The sequence below is a fragment of the Thalassophryne amazonica genome, chromosome 1 (genome assembly GCF_902500255.1).
Source record: "Thalassophryne amazonica chromosome 1, fThaAma1.1, whole genome shotgun sequence".
NCBI lineage: Eukaryota > Metazoa > Chordata > Actinopteri > Batrachoidiformes > Batrachoididae > Thalassophryne > Thalassophryne amazonica.
Window position 1 is genome coordinate 15,936,748 of NC_047103.1, and position 18,881 is coordinate 15,955,628.

At 42.3% G+C, this 18,881-nt stretch overlaps 1 protein-coding gene across 2 annotated transcripts in view; it reads right to left on the reverse strand.

Annotated features, from left to right (window-relative positions):
- The window catches only part of sh3kbp1 (SH3-domain kinase binding protein 1), a 78,585-nt gene that overhangs the window by 52,411 nt on the left and 7,293 nt on the right, over nt 1-18,881 (reverse strand). For both annotated transcript variants that reach the window (XM_034166093.1, XM_034166087.1), the window contains exon 2: nt 10,083-10,240. In XM_034166093.1, the coding sequence (XP_034021984.1) occupies nt 10,083-10,240 (158 nt within the window). The remainder of the gene's footprint in view (nt 1-10,082; nt 10,241-18,881) is intronic.

Here is an 18,881-nt window from a genome sequence, read left to right on the forward strand (position 1 = left end):
GAGCATGTCATAGGTATTAAAGGCACTGCGTTGCGGTGGTTTGAATCATATTTGTCTAATAGATTACAATTTGTTCATGTAAATGGGGAATCTTCTTCACAGACTAAAGTTAATTATGGAGTTCCACAAGGTTCTGTGCTAGGACCAATTTTATTCACTTTATACATGCTTCCCTTAGGCAGTATTATTAGACGGTATTGCTTAAATTTTCATTGTTACGCAGATGATACCCAGCTTTATCTATCGATGAAGCCAGAGGACACACACCAATTAGCTAAACTGCAGGATTGTCTTACAGACATAAAGACATGGATGACCTCTAATTTCCTGCTTTTAAACTCAGATAAAACTGAAGTTATTGTACTTGGCCCCACAAATCTTAGAAACATGGTGTCTAACCAGATCCTTACTCTGGATGGCATTACCCTGGCCTCTAGTAATACTGTGAGAAATCTTGGGAGTCATTTTTGATATAGGATATGTCATTCAAAGCGCATATTAAACAAATATGTAGGACTGCTTTTTTGCATTTACGCAATATCTCTAAAATCAGAAAGGTCTTGTCTCAGAGTGATGCTGAAAAACTAATTCATGCATTTATTTCCTCTAGGCTGGACTATTGTAATTCATTATTATCAGGTTGTCCTAAAAGTTCCCTAAAAAGCCTTCAGTTAATTCAAAATGCTGCAGCTAGAGTACTGACGGGGACTAGAAGGAGAGAGCATATCTCACCCATATTGGCCTCTCTTCATTGGCTTCCTGTTAATTCTAGAATAGAATTTAAAATTCTTCTTCTTACTTATAAGGTTTTGAATAATCAGGTCCCATCTTATCTTAGGGACCTCGTAGTACCATATCACCCCAATAGAGCGCTTCGCTCTCAGACTGCAGGCTTACTTGTAGTTCCTAGGGTTTGTAAGAGTAGAATGGGAGGCAGAGCCTTCAGCTTTCAGGCTCCTCTCCTGTGGAACCAGCTCCCAATTCAGATCAGGGAGACAGACACCCTCTCTACTTTTAAGATTAGGCTTAAAACTTTCCTTTTTGCTAAAGCTTATAGTTAGGGCTGGATCAGGTGACCCTGAACCATCCCTTAGTTATGCTGCTATAGACGTAGACTGCTGGGGGGTTCCCATGATGCATTGTTTCTTTCTCTTTTTGCTCTGTATGCACCACTCTGCATTTAATCATTAGTGATCGATCTCTGCTCCCCTCCACAGCATGTCTTTTTCCTGGTTCTCTCCCTCAGCCCCAACCAGTCCCAGCAGAAGACTGCCCCTCCCTGAGCCTGGTTCTGCTGGAGGTTTCTTCCTGTTAAAAGGGAGTTTTTCCTTCCCACTGTAGCCAAGTGCTTGCTCACAGGGGGTCGTTTTGACCGTTGGGGTTTTACATAATTATTGTATGGCCTTGCGGCAACTGTTTGTTGTGATTTGGCGCTATATAAAAAAATTGATTGATTGATTGATTGACTATAACTTTAAGCGAAAATAAGGAAACTGTGTTGCAACACAATGACAACACTTATTATGGACTGCAGCGGCATTAAATATATATGATTTAGAAGGACCTTGGAACATGTTTCTCAGTATTTTTAGGGAGGTGATGGTCTAGCGGTTAAGCGTTGGGCTTGAGAGCAGAGGATCCTTGGTTCAAACCCCAGCCTGACCGGAAAATAACTAAGGGCCATTGTGCAAGGTCCTTAATCCCCAAATTGCTCCTGGTGTGTAGTGAGCGCCTTGACATTGGTGTGTTTGTGTGAATGGGTGAATGTGAGGCATCATTGTAAAGCGCTTTGAGTATCTGATGCAGATAGAAAAGTGCTACATAAATGCAGTCCATTTAATATTTGTTTTCCAAATAACTCCTCTAAAGAAAGACTAATGATTCAACAGACTGCTGACAAATTTACTGGCTGTGATCATAGTAAAGTTTATTTATCAACACATATTTCATTTATACTATGACTAAAGAAACCTGCTAAAATAGCTATTGTTATTTGAGAATTTTATATCCTTCATCCATGTAATGTGGAGTTGTGTCAGGAAGGGCATCCGGCGGAAAACTTGTGCCAATTCAACAAGTAAATCCACACAGGAAGGGAGCAGCCAAAAGGACTTACTTTGACTATAATATATACGTATTCTAAGTGTGGAATTTTGGCTAGATTAGAGGGGATTTGCGCTCATAAATCTTATAACTCCAAAGTGCATCTGTTTGCCATTAAATCTGCCTTTCTTTGCATAATTAATTGGTATGTTTGGACATTGAGACTTGTGATTGTGACTGTGAGGTTCTGCAGAAGACAAAGTGCGCTTGCTGCTTTTGTTACTACTTGGACTCCATTCATGGAGTCCTGCAGCAGATCGTCGTTCAGGGAGCACTAAAAGGAAACTCAGCTGAAACCACTATAAGGAAGACATCGTGGTTCATCACATCTGTACAGGAAACACCTGCATCATTTGCACCCAACAAAAAAATCTGTCAAATGAAGAGCTGAAGATGTTGAGATTCTCTTTGGGAGTGACAAGAATGGACAAGATTAGGAATGAACATATCAGAGGGACAGCTCAGGTGGGACGGTTTGGAGACAAAGTCAGAGAGGCGAGATTGAGATGGTTTGGACATGTGCAGAGGAGGGACCCAGGGTATATAGGGAGAAGGATGCTGAGGATGGAGCCACCAGGCAGGAGGAGAAGAGGGAGACCAAAGAGGAGGTTCATGGATGTGCTGAGAGAGGACATGCAGGTGGTTGGTGTGACAGAGGAAGATACAGAGGACAGGGTGAGATGGAAACGATTGATCTGCTGTGGCGACCCCTAACGGGAACAGCTGAAAGACAAAGAAGAAGAAATGATGCAAAATATTATTTCTCATCTCACTCTTCAGTGTTTGTCCATCTGAAGAAATGTCAATCAGTGGCTTAAAACACGAGCGTGATAAAAGGTTTTTTTTTTTTTTCCAGAAGTTAACATTTGAAAAAAGTTCACAAATTCGACCTTTTTGCTAAATGTTGCAGCTTTTCTGACTTCTCACAATGGTCTTATTTGAATCCTGCATTTTCTCAAAGCATGTAGAATTGAATTAGAGTGTAAAATGTGAACTCTCTGCTTGTCTAATCCAAAGCAGTTAGATGACAAGAGTTTTGTCCATAAACAGCTTCTCTCTGACGACCTCTGCGCACACTGCAGCGTTTGTAACAAGGGCACCGATGACAAACCAGCATGTGAGTTAATTTTGCAACATGTCGCTGCCCCTTTTTTTAGCCCATTAACAGCTTACTTCCTGACAGAGAACTGGCAACAGCCGCCATAAATAATCAGTTGTTCACATGCAAATGTAAAATGTCAACATATTTCAGAGGATGTGTGGATTTTGACATGGAATTAAATTTTTGCAGAGTGACAGCACCTATGGTCAGACGTTTGCAGATGCTCATCGTAGACCTGCATGTCACGGCAATATTAGGCTTTCAAATAATTCTTTCTTTCTTTTTTCTTTTTACTGTTGTTTTCTGGTATTTAAAAAAAATAATTTGTTGTGTAACTCTTGATTTTATTTTTTATCTGTTGGCAAAAAAAAAAAAACAAAGCAAAAACAAAACACGTACAAAATTTTTTTATTCCGGAATAAAAGAATTGCTGATGGCCACGCCCCTCATCAATCTCTCTCACTTCCATAAAACCTGATTTATGCTTTTACAATTCCGTAACTCGCACATTACTGTTTTCTTTTTATTACAAATGTTGTTGTTGCATTTGTATTTGTTTGTTAAAAATCCACAAATAAATTACACATAAAATGTCTTCAAAAGTTCGGGGGGGGGGGGGGGGGGGGGGCACCAAAAGTGCTGACCATCCCAACGCCCTTTAGGCTACGGCCCTGTATGGTTCCTATTAGTCCTGTAGTCCTCCTATTAATAGGTACCAGCCACCAGGCATGGCAATCGCAGCGCCTGGCAGCTGGCTTGTCACGGAGCCTGGCCAGGCACAGCCCAAAAAGGCAACGTGAACCTTCCATCTCCACTCTCTGGGCTCACCACACGCACGGGAACCACTGATGTTGGGTGTGCTGTCCTATAGGTGGCAGTGAAAGTCAAGGGCCTTGGCGGACCAGACCCGGGGTGCAGGGGCTAGCTCTGGGGGTGTGGAACATCACACCGCTGTGGGGGAATGAACTGGACCTTGTGCGTGAGGTGGAGCGATACCAGTTAGATCTGGTGGGCCTTGTCTCCACGCACAGCCTTGGCTCCTGAACCACTTTCCTTGATAAGGGTGGGACCTTATTCTTCTCTGGAGTTGCCCAGGGTGTGAGGTGCTGGGCGGATGTGGGGATACTCATGAGTCCCCGCCTGAGCAGCGCTACATTGGCGTTTACCCGGCAAATGAGAGGGTCTCCTCCCTGCGCCTTCAGGTGGTGGTGGTGGGGGGACTCTGACTGTTGTTTGTGCGTATGCATCGAACAGGAGTTTGGAGTATTCAGCCTTCTTGGAGTCTCTCAATCAATCAATTTTATTTATATAGCACCAAATCACAACAAACAGTTGCCCCAAGGCGCTTTATATTGTAAGGCAAGGCCATACAATAATTACGCAAAAACCCCAACAGTCAAAACGACCCCCTGTGAGCAAGCACTTGGTGACAGTGGGAAGGAAAAACTCCCTTTTAACAGGAAGAAACCTCCAGCAGAAGCAGGCTCAGGGAGGGGCAGTCTTCTGCTGGGACTGGTTGGGGCTGAGGGAGAGAACCAGGAAAAAGACATGCTGTGGAAGAGAGCAGAGATCAATCACTAATGATTAAATGCAGAGTGGTGCATACAGAGCAAAAAGAGAAAGAAACACTCAGTGCATTATGGGAACCCCCAGCAGTCTAAGTCTATAGCAGCATAACTAAGGGATGGTTCAGGGTCACCTGATCCAGCCCTAACTATAAGCTTTAGCAAAAAGGAAAGTTTTAAGGCTAATCTTAAAAGTAGAGAGGGTGTCTGTCTCCCTGATCTGAATTGGGAGCTGGTTCCACAGGAGAGGAGCCTGAAAGCTGAAGGCTCTGCCTCCCATTCTACTCTTACAAACCCTAGGAACTACAAGTAAGCCTGCAGTCTGAGAGCGAAGCGCTCTATTGGGGTGATATGGTACTATGAGGTCCCTAAGATAAGATGGGACCTGATTATTCAAAACCTTATAAGTAAGAAGAACAATTTTAAATTCTATTCTAGAATTAACAGGAAGCCAATGAAGAGAGGCCAATATGGGTGAGATATGCTCTCTCCTTCTAATCCCCATTAGTACTCTAGCTGCAGCATTTTGAATTAACTGAAGGCTTTTCAGGGAACTTTTAGGACAACCTGATAATAATGAATTACAATAGTCCAGCCTAGAGGAAATAAATGCATGAATTAGTTTTTCAGCATCGCTCTGAGACAAGACCTTTCTAATTTTAGAGATATTGCGTAAATGCAAAAAAGCAGTCCTACATATTTGTTTAATATGCGCTTTGAATGACATATCCTGATCAAAAATGACTCCAAGATTTCTCACAGTATTACTAGAGGTCAGGGTAATGCCATCCAGAGTAAGGATCTGGTTAGACACCATGTTTCTAAGATTTGTGGGGCCAAGTACAATAACTTCAGTTTTATCTGAGTTTAAAAGCAGGAAATTAGAGGTCATCCATGTCTTTATGTCTGTAAGACAATCCTGCAGTTTAGCTAATTGGTGTGTGTCCTCTGGCTTCATGGATAGATAAAGCTGGGTATCATCTGCGTAACAATGAAAATTTAAGCAATGCTGTCTAATAATACTGCCTAAGGGAAGCATGTATCTCTGAATGAAGTCCTGTATGGGGCTCCAGTATGGGACTCCATTGTTCTGCTGGGGGACTTCAACACACACGTGGACAATGACAGAGACACCTGGAGAGGCATGATTGGGAGGAACGGCCCCCCGATCTAAACCCAAGCTGTCATTTGTTGTTGGACTTCTGTGCTAATTATGGACTGTCCATAATGAAACCATGTGAACTGGGAACATCTGGAGAAGCCCACTGTCCCACAGATCTTCAACTCACACCTCCGGCAGAGCTTTTCTAGCATCCCTGTGGAGGTTGGGGGCACTGAATTAGAATGGACAATGTTCAAAGCTTCCATTGCTGAAGCTGCAGCGGGGAGCTGTGGCCTGAAGGTCTTAGATGCCTCAAGGGGTGACAACCCTCGGACACCGTGGTGGACACCGGTGGTCAGGGAAGCTGTCCGACTGAAGAAGGAGTCCTTCCTGGGATATGTTATCTCAGAGGACTCTGGAGGCTGTTGCAAGGCCCTGAAGGGTGGCAGCCTCTGTTGTGGGGGTTTGGAGTAATCATGTAGAAGGATGTTCGGTCTGCACCAATGTGCTTCTGGCGGACCATGAGGCACCTCAGGAGGGGAAAACGGAACCATCCAAGCTGTCTACAGTAAGGATGAAACTCTGTTGACCTCAAGTGAGGATGTAATCCAGTGCTGGAAGGAACACTTTAAGGAACTCCTGCATCAGACTGGAGCCCCCTCTATAGTAGGGGCAGAGCTGGAAGCTGATGGAAGATTTTCATCAATTTCCTTGGTGGTTCGGCCGATAGTTGAATCTCTGATTGAAAAGGAACAATGCGGGTTCCATCCAGTTTGTGGAACAATGGACCAGCTCTTCAGTGCCACAAAGATCCTGGAGGGTGCCAGTCTACATGTGTTTTGTGGACTTGGAGAAGGTGTATGATCGGGTACCCCGGGAGATACTGTGGGAGGTGCTGCGGGAGTATGGAGTATGGGGGTCCCTTCTCAGGGCCATCCAATCTCTGTACTCACAAAGTGAGAGCTGTGTTCAGGTGCTCAGCAGTAAGTCCGACTTGTTTCCGCCAGGGCTGTGCCTTGTCACCAATCCTGTTTGTGATATTCATGGACAGGATATCGAGGCGTAGTTGGGGGGAGGAGGGTTTCCGGTTTGGTGGATTCAGGATCTCATCACTGCTTTTTGCAGATGATGTGGTCCTGTTGGCTTCATCGACCTGTGACCTCCAACACTCACTGGATCGATTCACAGCCAAGTGTGAAGTGGCTGGGATGAGGATCAGCACCTCTAACTCTGAGGCCATGGTGCTCTGCAGGAAACTGATACATACATGCATACATTTGACGCTTTATAGGATGTTCTCTGGATATTCTGGAAGTAAAGCTGCTTTGAACATCTCCTTATTTGTTTTCTGTTTTAGAAAATTGGTTCTGGTGTAGTGGGATGTATGATACTTCTGTAGTTTGGGCTTAAACATTAAAACGGATGCCAAAGGGTCTTTATTCAACTGAATACACCTGGATGGCACCACTTCTGTGTTCCACCTGTCTGTTCACATTGAAACACTTTCTGCACTCACTCAGCTCTGCAGAGCTTAATTCCCACATCCGCGGTCTCATGACAGACCCGTCTGGCATGACTGCATTACTCACAGTCTGCTTTGGACACTATCTTCTTACACACATTCATTCAAATCCCGTGGATGGGTCATCACAAGCCCATTATCCGGTCTCCTGAGCTGTGACTTTCTGGCCACGCAGCACCGCTCCTGAAAACACCTGGACTTTTTTTTAGTGGTCTGAAATTGTGAACACTTCTCTCTGTTCGCCCATGCTTTTGCCATTTGTTGACTTCCCCTTGTGGTGCAGCGGAGTACACATTTCCTTTTTCTCAGCCCACAGAAATGTGCTGTCATACACGCTGTGCTGTGTTCCAGAATAATGAGTCTCACATGTCCGTGCCAGTGGTACGTTGAGCCACTACCAAACTGGTTTTAACCCCTTAACGCCCGAATTTATATAGCTGTATATAAAAAAATGTTTTGTGTGTGTTTTTGCCTTTAAGTAGATGGTAAATAATGCTGAGATTATTAATTTCACTTTTGCACAAAAACTAGATAGTAATATTGGGTATTCTGGTAATGACTTTATGTTATAATGTATAATGTATAATGTAAGTTGCATATTTGAGTCAGAGATTGTAGCATATATGCGACAATGGGCGTTAAGGGGTTAAAGAAAATTATTTTTTAACAAACTGATCATTTCTAGTGAACCACAGATTCCACTTCCTCTTCCTATAAGGTCACATCTACAACAAACGTTTGACCAATGTAGCCTTATTTTTAGAATATCTAAAGGTCTGCTTCCACTGCAGGAACTCATGGGCCATTTTGGTTGATGTGATGCCTGTTTTTCCACCGCAGACACCTCCCATAAAACTACTTCTGAGCAGGCCTGAAACACATTAGGCGGAACTCAACACTGACTGGTCATTCAGTGTTGTTTTTTCAGGTACACTCTGAATTGACTAATTGCAAATTTACGTCTGAGAAGGCCAATTAAGGCGCCATTCCTGAACAGGTCTGCAACATCCAGGAAGTAGGTCAACTTCCGGTGGTGAAAATGTAACTGAAAACATATCCACCCCCTTCAACTTTTATTCCAGTATCCAGGCATGACAGGGAGGAGCTATGAAATCCAGCCTGCATCCCCTGGACCAAAGCCATTTTTCTTTCTTTACTTGAATGGACTCCCAGAAGTCTTCTTGCTCACTATCATTCACTCCTGATTTCATCATGAAGAACATTCTGGAATGACATGTGCTGCCTTCAAGACTGCATGTTTTTCAGGGATGTCCATGCATTTTTCAACAAGACAATACAAAACCACATTCTGCACACACTACAAAGGCATGGCTGCGGAAGAAGAGCGAAAGCGTCCTGGACTTGCGCTGCCTGTTGTCCTGACCTGTCCCCAACAGAGAATGTGTGGAGAATTTTGAAGCAAAAAATGCAACAAGGAGGACCCTGTAAGTTTTTCAGAAGACCCTGAAACACCATTGGGTGGGGCTCAGTGCTGAATGGTTTAATTAATTGTTGTTGATTTCAACAGCTCTCAGAATTTATGTTGCATCCAAAACTGTCACATAATTATATCACAGCATACATAGGCTCCATGTGACATACATGAAGTTCCGGCAGTGGAAATGGACCTCAAGACATATTTGTCAAACTCAAGGCTGAAGTGTCAAATCGAGTTTTTATTCCAAACAAATCCAGAAATGGGGGGGGTGGAGCTATTAAATCTAACCTGCATCCTGGATCCCCTGCACCAAACTTGTTTTTCTTTCTTTAGTTTCACTTTATGACTTCCAGAAATCACTTTGGTACACTCTTCATTTCATCAGAAAGAATATTTAACCATTCCTGTGAGGTACCTGTCTCATGTATAGAATTTGCCTTGTTTGGTGTGGAACCCACTCCTTCACATGCACATCTTTTCTGTTTGCAGGCATGTGATGAGCATATAAACAAGCCTGTTTTTAAAACTGTGCATGGTTCCATGAAGGCCCAACCAACAGTCCTCTGTTCATCTGTCCTTCACCGTGTGGAAGTGCAGGTGGGGGCGCTGTTTCACCCATATACAAATAACGAAATCAGGCAATGTTACAAAACTATTAAATAAAAGTTAACCTCGTTCAGGATCTGGCTCATTTGTTCTTCACCCTAAGGCCAAACTCTCCACCAAATTTATGTCTTTTTGAGTCAGTCCTGCAAACAAATGAACAAAGTACAAACTGCCTTAATAATTCACGCTGCAGCGGCAGCACATTCACCTCCACTTTACCAATATAATACAAAATATAAGTTTCATTTTCTACCTCATCTGACCCCTAAACCCAAACACGGAATCAAAAACAGCCACACATAGAACTAAGGACGAGCCAAAATTCTTTCACATCATGAAAAAACTCCATTAATGGCTAACTAACACATGAAGGAATTTATTGCATATCAGTGCATGAACACACACACACACACACACACACACACACACACACACACACACACACACACACACACACACACACACACACACACACACACAGCTAAACCCGAGCCTACCGCAGTGACAAACTAGCAACTGCATGTTTAATCTGCAGCTATTTATGGAGGGTCTCTGGTGGGTTTATGGAGTGAGGAAGAGAATGAGAAAGAGGAGAGAAAGGAAAAGAGAGAGAGAGAGAGAGAGAGAGGGGTGTGATTACTCACCCTGACGAAGTTATCCGGGAACAGCCCCCTGCGCCCGCCCAGCTCACCCTCCCACCATCCTCCATCATCCCGGCGTATGTTCACGATGATGTCACCCACCGTCAGGCTCAACTCATCATCCTGCTGAGCCTCATAGTCAAACTCCACCACGGCCTCCACTGGCCAGAGAGGGCAAGACACACACACACACACACACACACACACACACACAACGAGAGAGAGAGAGAGAGAGAGAGAGAGAGAGAATTGAGATACTGAATAAGGGGCAAAACGTGCTCTATTCCCAGCTTTGACTCATTAACATGGAACATGAAACATATTTTATGCTGGCTTCGAGTACTGCAGAGAAAAAGCTGAATCTATATTTTATTGCATTATTGCACAATTGTGTTTCTGCTGAATGCTTTTCAAAAGCTGATTGCAATAGAAGAGAAAACCCAAGATATAGTAAGTCCCTTCAGCTGCTCCCTTGTCACTCATGGCAGGGGTGGGGTTTTAACCAGGACCCTTCCGATCTGAAACCAAACACACTAACCACTTGGCCACCAAAAAACCCCCAGAAAAACCAAGATAAAGGAGAAAAGACTGGTACATTCCCCTGCCACCATGTTCAGCATTTGGTACTTCCGTCATGTTCGGCATTTGGTACATTCCCCTTCCGTCACATTTGCATTTGGTACATTCTCCTCTGCCGTCACGTTCGGCATTTGGTACATTCTCCTTCTGTCACGTTCAGCATTTGGTACATTCCCCTTCCGTCACGTTTGCATTTGGTACATTTTTTCTTTCATCACGCTTGCATTTGGTACATTCTCCTTGCCTCACATTTGCATTTGGTACGTTCCTCTTCCATCACGTTTGCATTTGGTACATTCTCCTTCGGTAACGTTTGCATTTGGTACATTCCCCTTCTGTCATGTTCAGCATTTGATACATTCCCCTTCTGTCATGTTCAGCATTTGGTACATTCCCCTTCTGTCATGTTCAGCATTTGGTACATTCCCCTTCCGTTATGTTGGCATTTGGTACATTCTTCTTCCGTCATGTTTGCATTCGGTACATTCCCCTTCCATCACGTTGGCATTTGGTACATTCCCCTTCCGTCACGTTTGCATTTGGTACATTCCCCTTCCATCACATTTGCATTTGGTACATTCTCCTTCGGTAACATTTTCATGTGGTACATTCCCCTTCCATCACATTGGCATGTGGTACATTCCCCTTCCATCACGTTGGCATTTGGTACATTCCTCTTTCGTTACGTTTACATTTGGTACATTCCACTTCCGTCATGTTTGCATTTGGTACATTCCCCTTCCGTCACGTTGGCATTTGGTACATTCCCCTTCCGTCACGTTGGCATTTGGTACATTCCCCTTCCGTCACGTTGGCATTTGGTACATTCCCCGTCTGTCATGTTCAGCATTTGGTACATTTCCTGTCCGTCACGTTCAGCATTTCATACATTCCCCGTCCTTCACGTTGGCATTTGGTACATTCCCCTTCCATCATGTTCAGCATTTGTTACATTCCCCGTCCCTCACGTTTGCATTTGGTACATTCCCCTTCCGTCACGTTGGCATTTGGTACATTCCCCTTCCGTCACGTTGGCATTTGGTACATTCCCCGTCCGTCATGTTCAGCATTTGGTACATTTCCTGTCCGTCACGTTCAGCATTTCATACATTCCCCGTCCCTCATGTTTGCATTTGGTACATTCCCCTTCTGTCACACTGGCATTTGGTACATTCCCCTTCCGTCACGTTCTACATTTGGTACATTCCCCTTCCGCCACATTTGCTTTTGGTACATTCTTCTTCTGTCACGTTTGCATTTGGTACATTATCATTCCATCACGTTCTACATTTGGTACATTCCCCTTCCGCCACATTTGCTTTTGGTACATTCTTCTTCTGTCACGTTCGGCATTTGGTACATTTCCCTTCCATCACATTCGGCATTTGGTACATTCCCCTTCCATCACGTTTGCATTTGGTACATTTCCGTTCCATCACATTCGGCATTTGGTACATTCCCCTTCTGTCACACTGGCATTTGGTACATTCCCCTTCCGTCACGTTCTACATTTGGTACATTCCCCTTCCGCCACATTTGCTTTTGGTACATTCTTCTTCTGTCACGTTTGCATTTGGTACATTATCATTCCATCACGTTCTACATTTGGTACATTCCCCTTCCGCCACATTTGCTTTTGGTACATTCTTCTTCTGTCACGTTCGGCATTTGGTACATTTCCCTTCCATCACATTCGGCATTTGGTACATTCCCCTTCCATCACGTTTGCATTTGGTACATTTCCGTTCCATCACATTCGGCATTTGGTACATTCCCCTTCCGTCACGTTTGCATTTGGTACATTCTCCTTCCGTCAGAATCTGTCATTTGTAAATTTGTTTTGGCCATTTGTAAAAGTGTTTTTGTACTTATCAGCCACCGTAACTTACAGGAATATGTGTGTGTCCTCACACACAAAGAGACACAAAGAAAAATCTGACAAATGCTATTATGATAACAAAACCACTCCGGCATACTAGGCAAAAATGTACTCAAGAATAAACACAAATGTGCTGCCTCTCTCTCACTGTAAGTATTTTGTGCGCCTAAGTCTTGTAAAAATGCACTGAATGTGTCATATCACATTTTTTTCTTTCCACTAACTCGCGCGCACACACACATGCTTCAGAGTCCAGATCCTTGTCTAAACTGTGTGGGCAGCTGAAGGGGTGAGCGGTGGGGGAGTTTGGGGGATGTAGTAACCATGGAAACAACGGTGTAAAGGGGGGTTGCTCCTGTATGACTCACACACACTCTTCTCCCCTAAAACTCTCATATATATATATATATATATATATATATATATATATATATATATATATACTGTATACTGTGTATATACTGTATATTGTGGCTGCACCAGAAGTGATGAACACAAAGTGGAAGTAGCACAAACCCATCACATTGTCACCCTGGGTGAGGAAGCAGTCGTGTTAAAGTTGAAGGTCAGGGTGGTGCAGAGAAGCAGGAAGAGACCAACTTTGCACAAGACATCAGTTTTAAGCAGACAAAGCAGATGAGTGTCGCTGTGAGTCAACCTGGTGCACAGACGGGAAGGATGTGTGACTCCGGCTTAAGATAGCCGGAGACAAGACGGTAACGTGGCACGAATTCCATCAATGCTTTTCTTCTTTGTTGTGTTTGTGGGAAGCAGCAGAAACCACGAGGGCGGAGGAGAAGCTCCTTCAGTCAGAAGTATGTTGTGGATGAACTGTTTGGCGATTATCTCGCAAACAATCTGAGCAGCAGAACGTGTGAAACAGAGGACAATCGAGTCATGGTTGAAGACGATGGCAGCGGCGAAAACACAACTTTATGCAAAATCACCTCCTGGATTAAAGTAACTAAAGCTGTTCTGGAGCTGCCAGCAGGATGCTGTTCATCTTCTGTAACATACAACAGGTTATTTACAGTACTGTCCCTGTTCAATTACAGTAAGCAGCTGTGGTTCCCAGATTAATCCTATAAAAAATTTCAATGGGCTTCTATCATTTTGCTTGGGGTCACCAAAGACAACAATGTCTGAAAATTTTTACCCTGTTCTCAAGTGAAACCGCTTCATGACTCCCGTCCCGACTGGCCTCTTCTGCCAATTTGAGATTCTGACTTTGAATATGACTTTGAACACAACTTTAATACAGTGTCATCTGTTGTGTGCACATTTTGTCCAAATGGGACAGAAATTATGGGAGAAGTATAAACCTAACCCCCTAACCCACGACCCTAACCCTTTTCCTTAAATTAATTTAGCAATCATAGAATCTGAGCCTACTGTAATAATTACTGCAATAGGGGCAAAACTGCACAGTAAACACGACCTTTACTGCAATAATTATTTCAATTATGAGTAAAACTCAACAGGTGAGATTAGACGCCAAACCAAACCAGTATTGTAGTAATTATACCAGTAAAGGGCAAAACTGCATATTAAGCTCAACCATTCATTTTCTGGACCCGCTTACTCCAATTAAGGGTCACGGGGGTGCTATCCCAGCAGTCACAGGGAGTGAGGCAGCGTGCACCCTGGGCAGGGCGCCACATACAGACAAACGAACACATTCACACCCACAGGCACATCTATGGACAGTTTCCAGTCCACCTAACCTGTATGTCTTTAGATGTGTGAGGAAGCCGGAGAGAACCCACACAAACACGGGGAGAACATGCAAACTCCACACAGAAAGGCCACAGGTGGGAATCGATCCCATGACCTTCTTGCTGTGAGGCAACAGTGCTAACCACTAAACTGCCCTAAGCTCAACCACTACTGCAATCATTTTTCCAATAATGCACAGAAACCTCAACAGGTGAGATTACATGGCAAATGTATTATAATAGTTATACCAGTAATGGACAAAACTGTACATTAAGCTCAACCACTATTGCAATAATTATTTCTTCTGTGGGAAAATGGGAACACTCTACGAGCAAAATGACATGGCAAAATCAACCACTGCTGGTGTGATTTTTACAACAACAGCCACACTTGCAGAACAAACTCCAACAGTACTGTAATAATTATTACAATAATCAGTCATTATAATAATGGATAGAATTGTTGAACTTGTCTGTGAGCAAACATGTTCTGATAATGCGTTTTCATGAACTAATGCACAAGACGAGACAGTTTGTAGTTTTATTCTAAATATAACGCAATGCTAAAATACCCTAGGCCATAGGACCATGAGTGTTGTCTTCTTTATCATTTAATTTGCAGTTATTTAATCGGTATACCAGTGAAAAGTATAATATATATATATATATATATATTACATACATGTACATACATGTCTTACTGGATTACTTGTAATCTGATTGCTTTTGGATTTCAAAGTAATCCTACCCAACCTTGTGTGTGTGTGTGTGTATGTATGTATGTATATATATATATATATATATCAAATCAAATCCAATCAATTTTATTTATATAGCGCCAAATCACAACAAACAGTTGCCCCAAGGTGCTTTATATTGTAAGGCAAAAGCCATACAATAATTACAGAAAAACCCCAACGGTCAAAACGACCCCCTGTGAGCAAGCACTTGGCGACAGTGGGAAGGAAAAACTCCCTTTTAACAGGAAGAAACCTCCAGCAGAACCAGGCTCAGGGACGGGCAGTCTTCTGCTGGGACTGGTTGGGGCTGAGGGAGAGAACCAGGAAAAAGACATGCTGTGGAGGGGAGCAGAGATCAATCACTAATGATTAAATGCAGAGTGGTGCATACAGAGCAAAAAGAGAAAGAAACACTCAGTGCATCATGGAAACCCCCCAGCAGTCTAAGTCTATAGCAGCATAACTAAGGGATGGTTCAGGGTCACCTGATCCAGCCCTAACTATAAGCTTTAGCAAAAAGGAAAGTTTTAAGCCTAATCTTAAAAGTAGAGAGGGTGTCTGTCTCCCTGATCCGAATTGGGAGCTGGTTCCACAGGAGAGGAGCCTGAAAGCTCAAGGCTCTGCCTCCCATTCTACTCTTACAAACCGTAGGAACTACAAGTAAGCCTGCAGTCTGAGAGCGAAGCGCTTTATTGGGGTGATATGGTACTAAGAGGTCCCTAAGATAAGATGGGACCTGATTATTCAAAACCTTATAAGTAAGAAGAAGAATTTTAAATTCTATTCTAGAATTAACAGGGAGCCAATGAAGAGAGGCCAATATGGGTGAAATATGCTCTCTCCTTCTAGTCCCCGTCAGTACTCTAGCTGCAGCATTTTGAATTAACTGAAGGCTTTTCATGGAACTTTTAGGACAACCTGATAATAATGAATTACAATAGTCCAGCCTAGAGGAAATAAATGCATGAATTAGTTTTTCAGCATCACTCTGAGACAAGACCTTTCTAATTTTAGAGATATTGCGCAAATGTAAAAAGGCAGTCTTACATATTTAATTAATATGCACATTGAAGGACATATCCTGATCAAGAATGACTCCAAGATTTCTCACAGAATTACTGGAGGTCAGGGTAATGCAAGTTTGAAGGATCTACGATGAAGTATGTGGGTGTGACAGCCGTTCGAAGTGAAATGGCGTGCTCCGAAAAGCTCGCCAAAGTTTGACGACCCCTAGCAGCCACGCCTTTTGACTTAATTAGAATCTTTTGATAACTTTTGATCACCATTGTGTTGTGATGATTTTGACCAAATTTGAAGACGATCGGATAAAATCCCTAGGACGAGTTCGTTCACATGTAAGTAGTGGAAATGGCCAAAAATGGCAAAAAATTACTCAAAATTGAAACTTAAAATCAAAATGGCCGACTTCCTGTCGATATTTCACCATGACAGTAAGAGACTTTTTCGTGCGTCCTGGCATGGTAAATATGTGTACCGAATTTTGTGAGGCTACGACGAAAAAAGCCCAATGCGGAGGGGTTTTTGAAAATTTCTAGGGGGCGCTATTTCATGATTTTTCTGCGACCATGTGTGACGCCCCCAAAATATCGAAATTTGGATCCGGCCGGACGACTTTGGAAAGTTTGGTGAGTTTTTGAGCATGGGAAGAGGCCGAAATTTCGATTTCAAGAGTGAGAATAATAATAATAATAATAATAATAAATAATAATAATAATAATAAACAGCGCAATTACAATAGGGTCCTCGTAGGACGTTGCCTACTCGGGCCCTAATAATATAAAAATATATATATATATATATATATATATATATGCAGTTGTACTCAAAAATTTCCATACCCTGGCAGAAGTTTTGCTTTTTTGGCCATTTTTAAGAGAATATAAACGCCAACACAAAAACTTTTTTTTTTCACTCATGGTTAGTGGTTGGGTGAAGCCATTTATTGTCAAACAACTGTTTCCTCTTTTTAAATCAAAATGACAAGAGAACTACCCAAATGAACCTGATCAAAAGTTTACATACCCTGGCAGAATTTTTGCTTTTTTGGCCATTTTTAAGAGAATACGATGATAACACAAAAACTTTTTTTTTCACTCATGGTTAGTGGTTGGGTGAAGCCATTTATTGTCAAACAACTGTTTGCTCTTTTTAAATCAAAATGACAAGAACTCTACCAAAATGAACCTGATCAAAAGTTTACATACCCCTGTTCTTAATACTGTGTGTTGCCCCCTTTAACATCAACAACAACTTGGAGTCTTTAGTGATAGTTTTGGATGAGGCTCTCTGATGATAAAGCTGCCACTGAATATGTTTCGGACTTTATTTGCATCAATTACAAAGAAATACAAACAACATGGCACTCTATGGTAAATCTGCATGGAGTAGACAGTTCTCAAAAACTGAGTGACTGTGCAAGAAGTAGAAGAGTGAGGAAAGCTGCCAAGACACCCAGACAACCCAGAAGAAGTTATAGGCTTACGTGGCTGTGATTGGAGAAATTGTGCACAGTGCAAGCTTTGCATTTTGTATCACCAGTTATCCATCTTCATGATGACGTGGTATAGAGGAGGATTTTCTAAAAAAGAAGACCTGAAAGTTTAGCTACAAATTGCCAGAAGCTACATCTGAGATGCAAGCCTGGATTTGATCTGTTTTCGTGAAAGAAAATCCTTCTCTGCTCTACTCCACTATGAAGCTACGAGTAGTGATGCAAAATGCAAAGCTTGCACTGTGCACAATTTCTCCAATCACAGCCACATAAGCCCATAACTTCTTCTGGGTTGTCTGGGTGTCTTGGTGGCTTTCCTCACTCCTCTTGTTCTTGCACAGTCACTCAGTTTTTGAGAACAGTCTACTCCACGCAGATTTAGCATAAAGTGCCATATTGTTTGTATTTCTTTGTAATTAATGTAAATAAAGTCCAAGACATATTCAGTGGCAACTTTACCATCAGAGAGCCTCGTCCACAACCACCACAAAAGACTCCAAGCTGCCGTTGATGTTAAAGAGGCAATACACAGTATTAAGAACCGGGGGTTATGTACACTTTTGATCAGGTTCATTTGGGTAGTTCTCTTGACATTTTGATTTAAAAAGAGGAAACACAGTTGTTTGACAATAAATGACTTCACCCAACCACTAACCATGAGTGGAAAAAACATTTTTTGTGTTGTCATTCATATTCTCTGAAAAATGACCAAAAAAGCAAAAATTCTGCCAGGATATGTAAACTTTGGATTAGGGTAATTTGAGTAGTTCTCTTGACATTTTGATTTAAAAAGAGGAAACACAGTTGTTTGACAATAAATGGCTTCACCCAACCACTAACCATGAGTGAAAAAAAGTTTTTGTGTTGTCATTCATATTCTCTGAAAAATGGCCAAAAAAGCAAAAATTCTGCGAGGGTATGTAAACTTTTGAGCATAACTGTACATTTCTTATTTACATTCATTATTAAGATCTATTGTCTTACATATAATTTGTACATTTCAATAAAGCTCCTCAATCAATCAATCATAAACAATATTTACTTTTATGAGCTTTTGATGAGAGCAAAAGTTAGCTTTGAGTTAGCGGACATTAGCATGCATGCTGATATCCACAAAATGTCTTGTAAATCCTTCTACAGGTGTTATCAGGTTACAAAAACAGCATTTTCAGTTTTAGAAGTGTTTATTTCTCACAAGCTTTTACATAATATATGACAAAGAGTTTATATTTACACACAAATGAAACAGAGTTTTGCAGCTAGCTAGACCAGCCTGTGACTTGTAACTATGCTAACGCCCGTGAAATGTCTTGTAAATACATTGTGTTATTGGGATCCAAAAACAGTGTTTTCAGTTTTAGAAGCATTTATTTCACG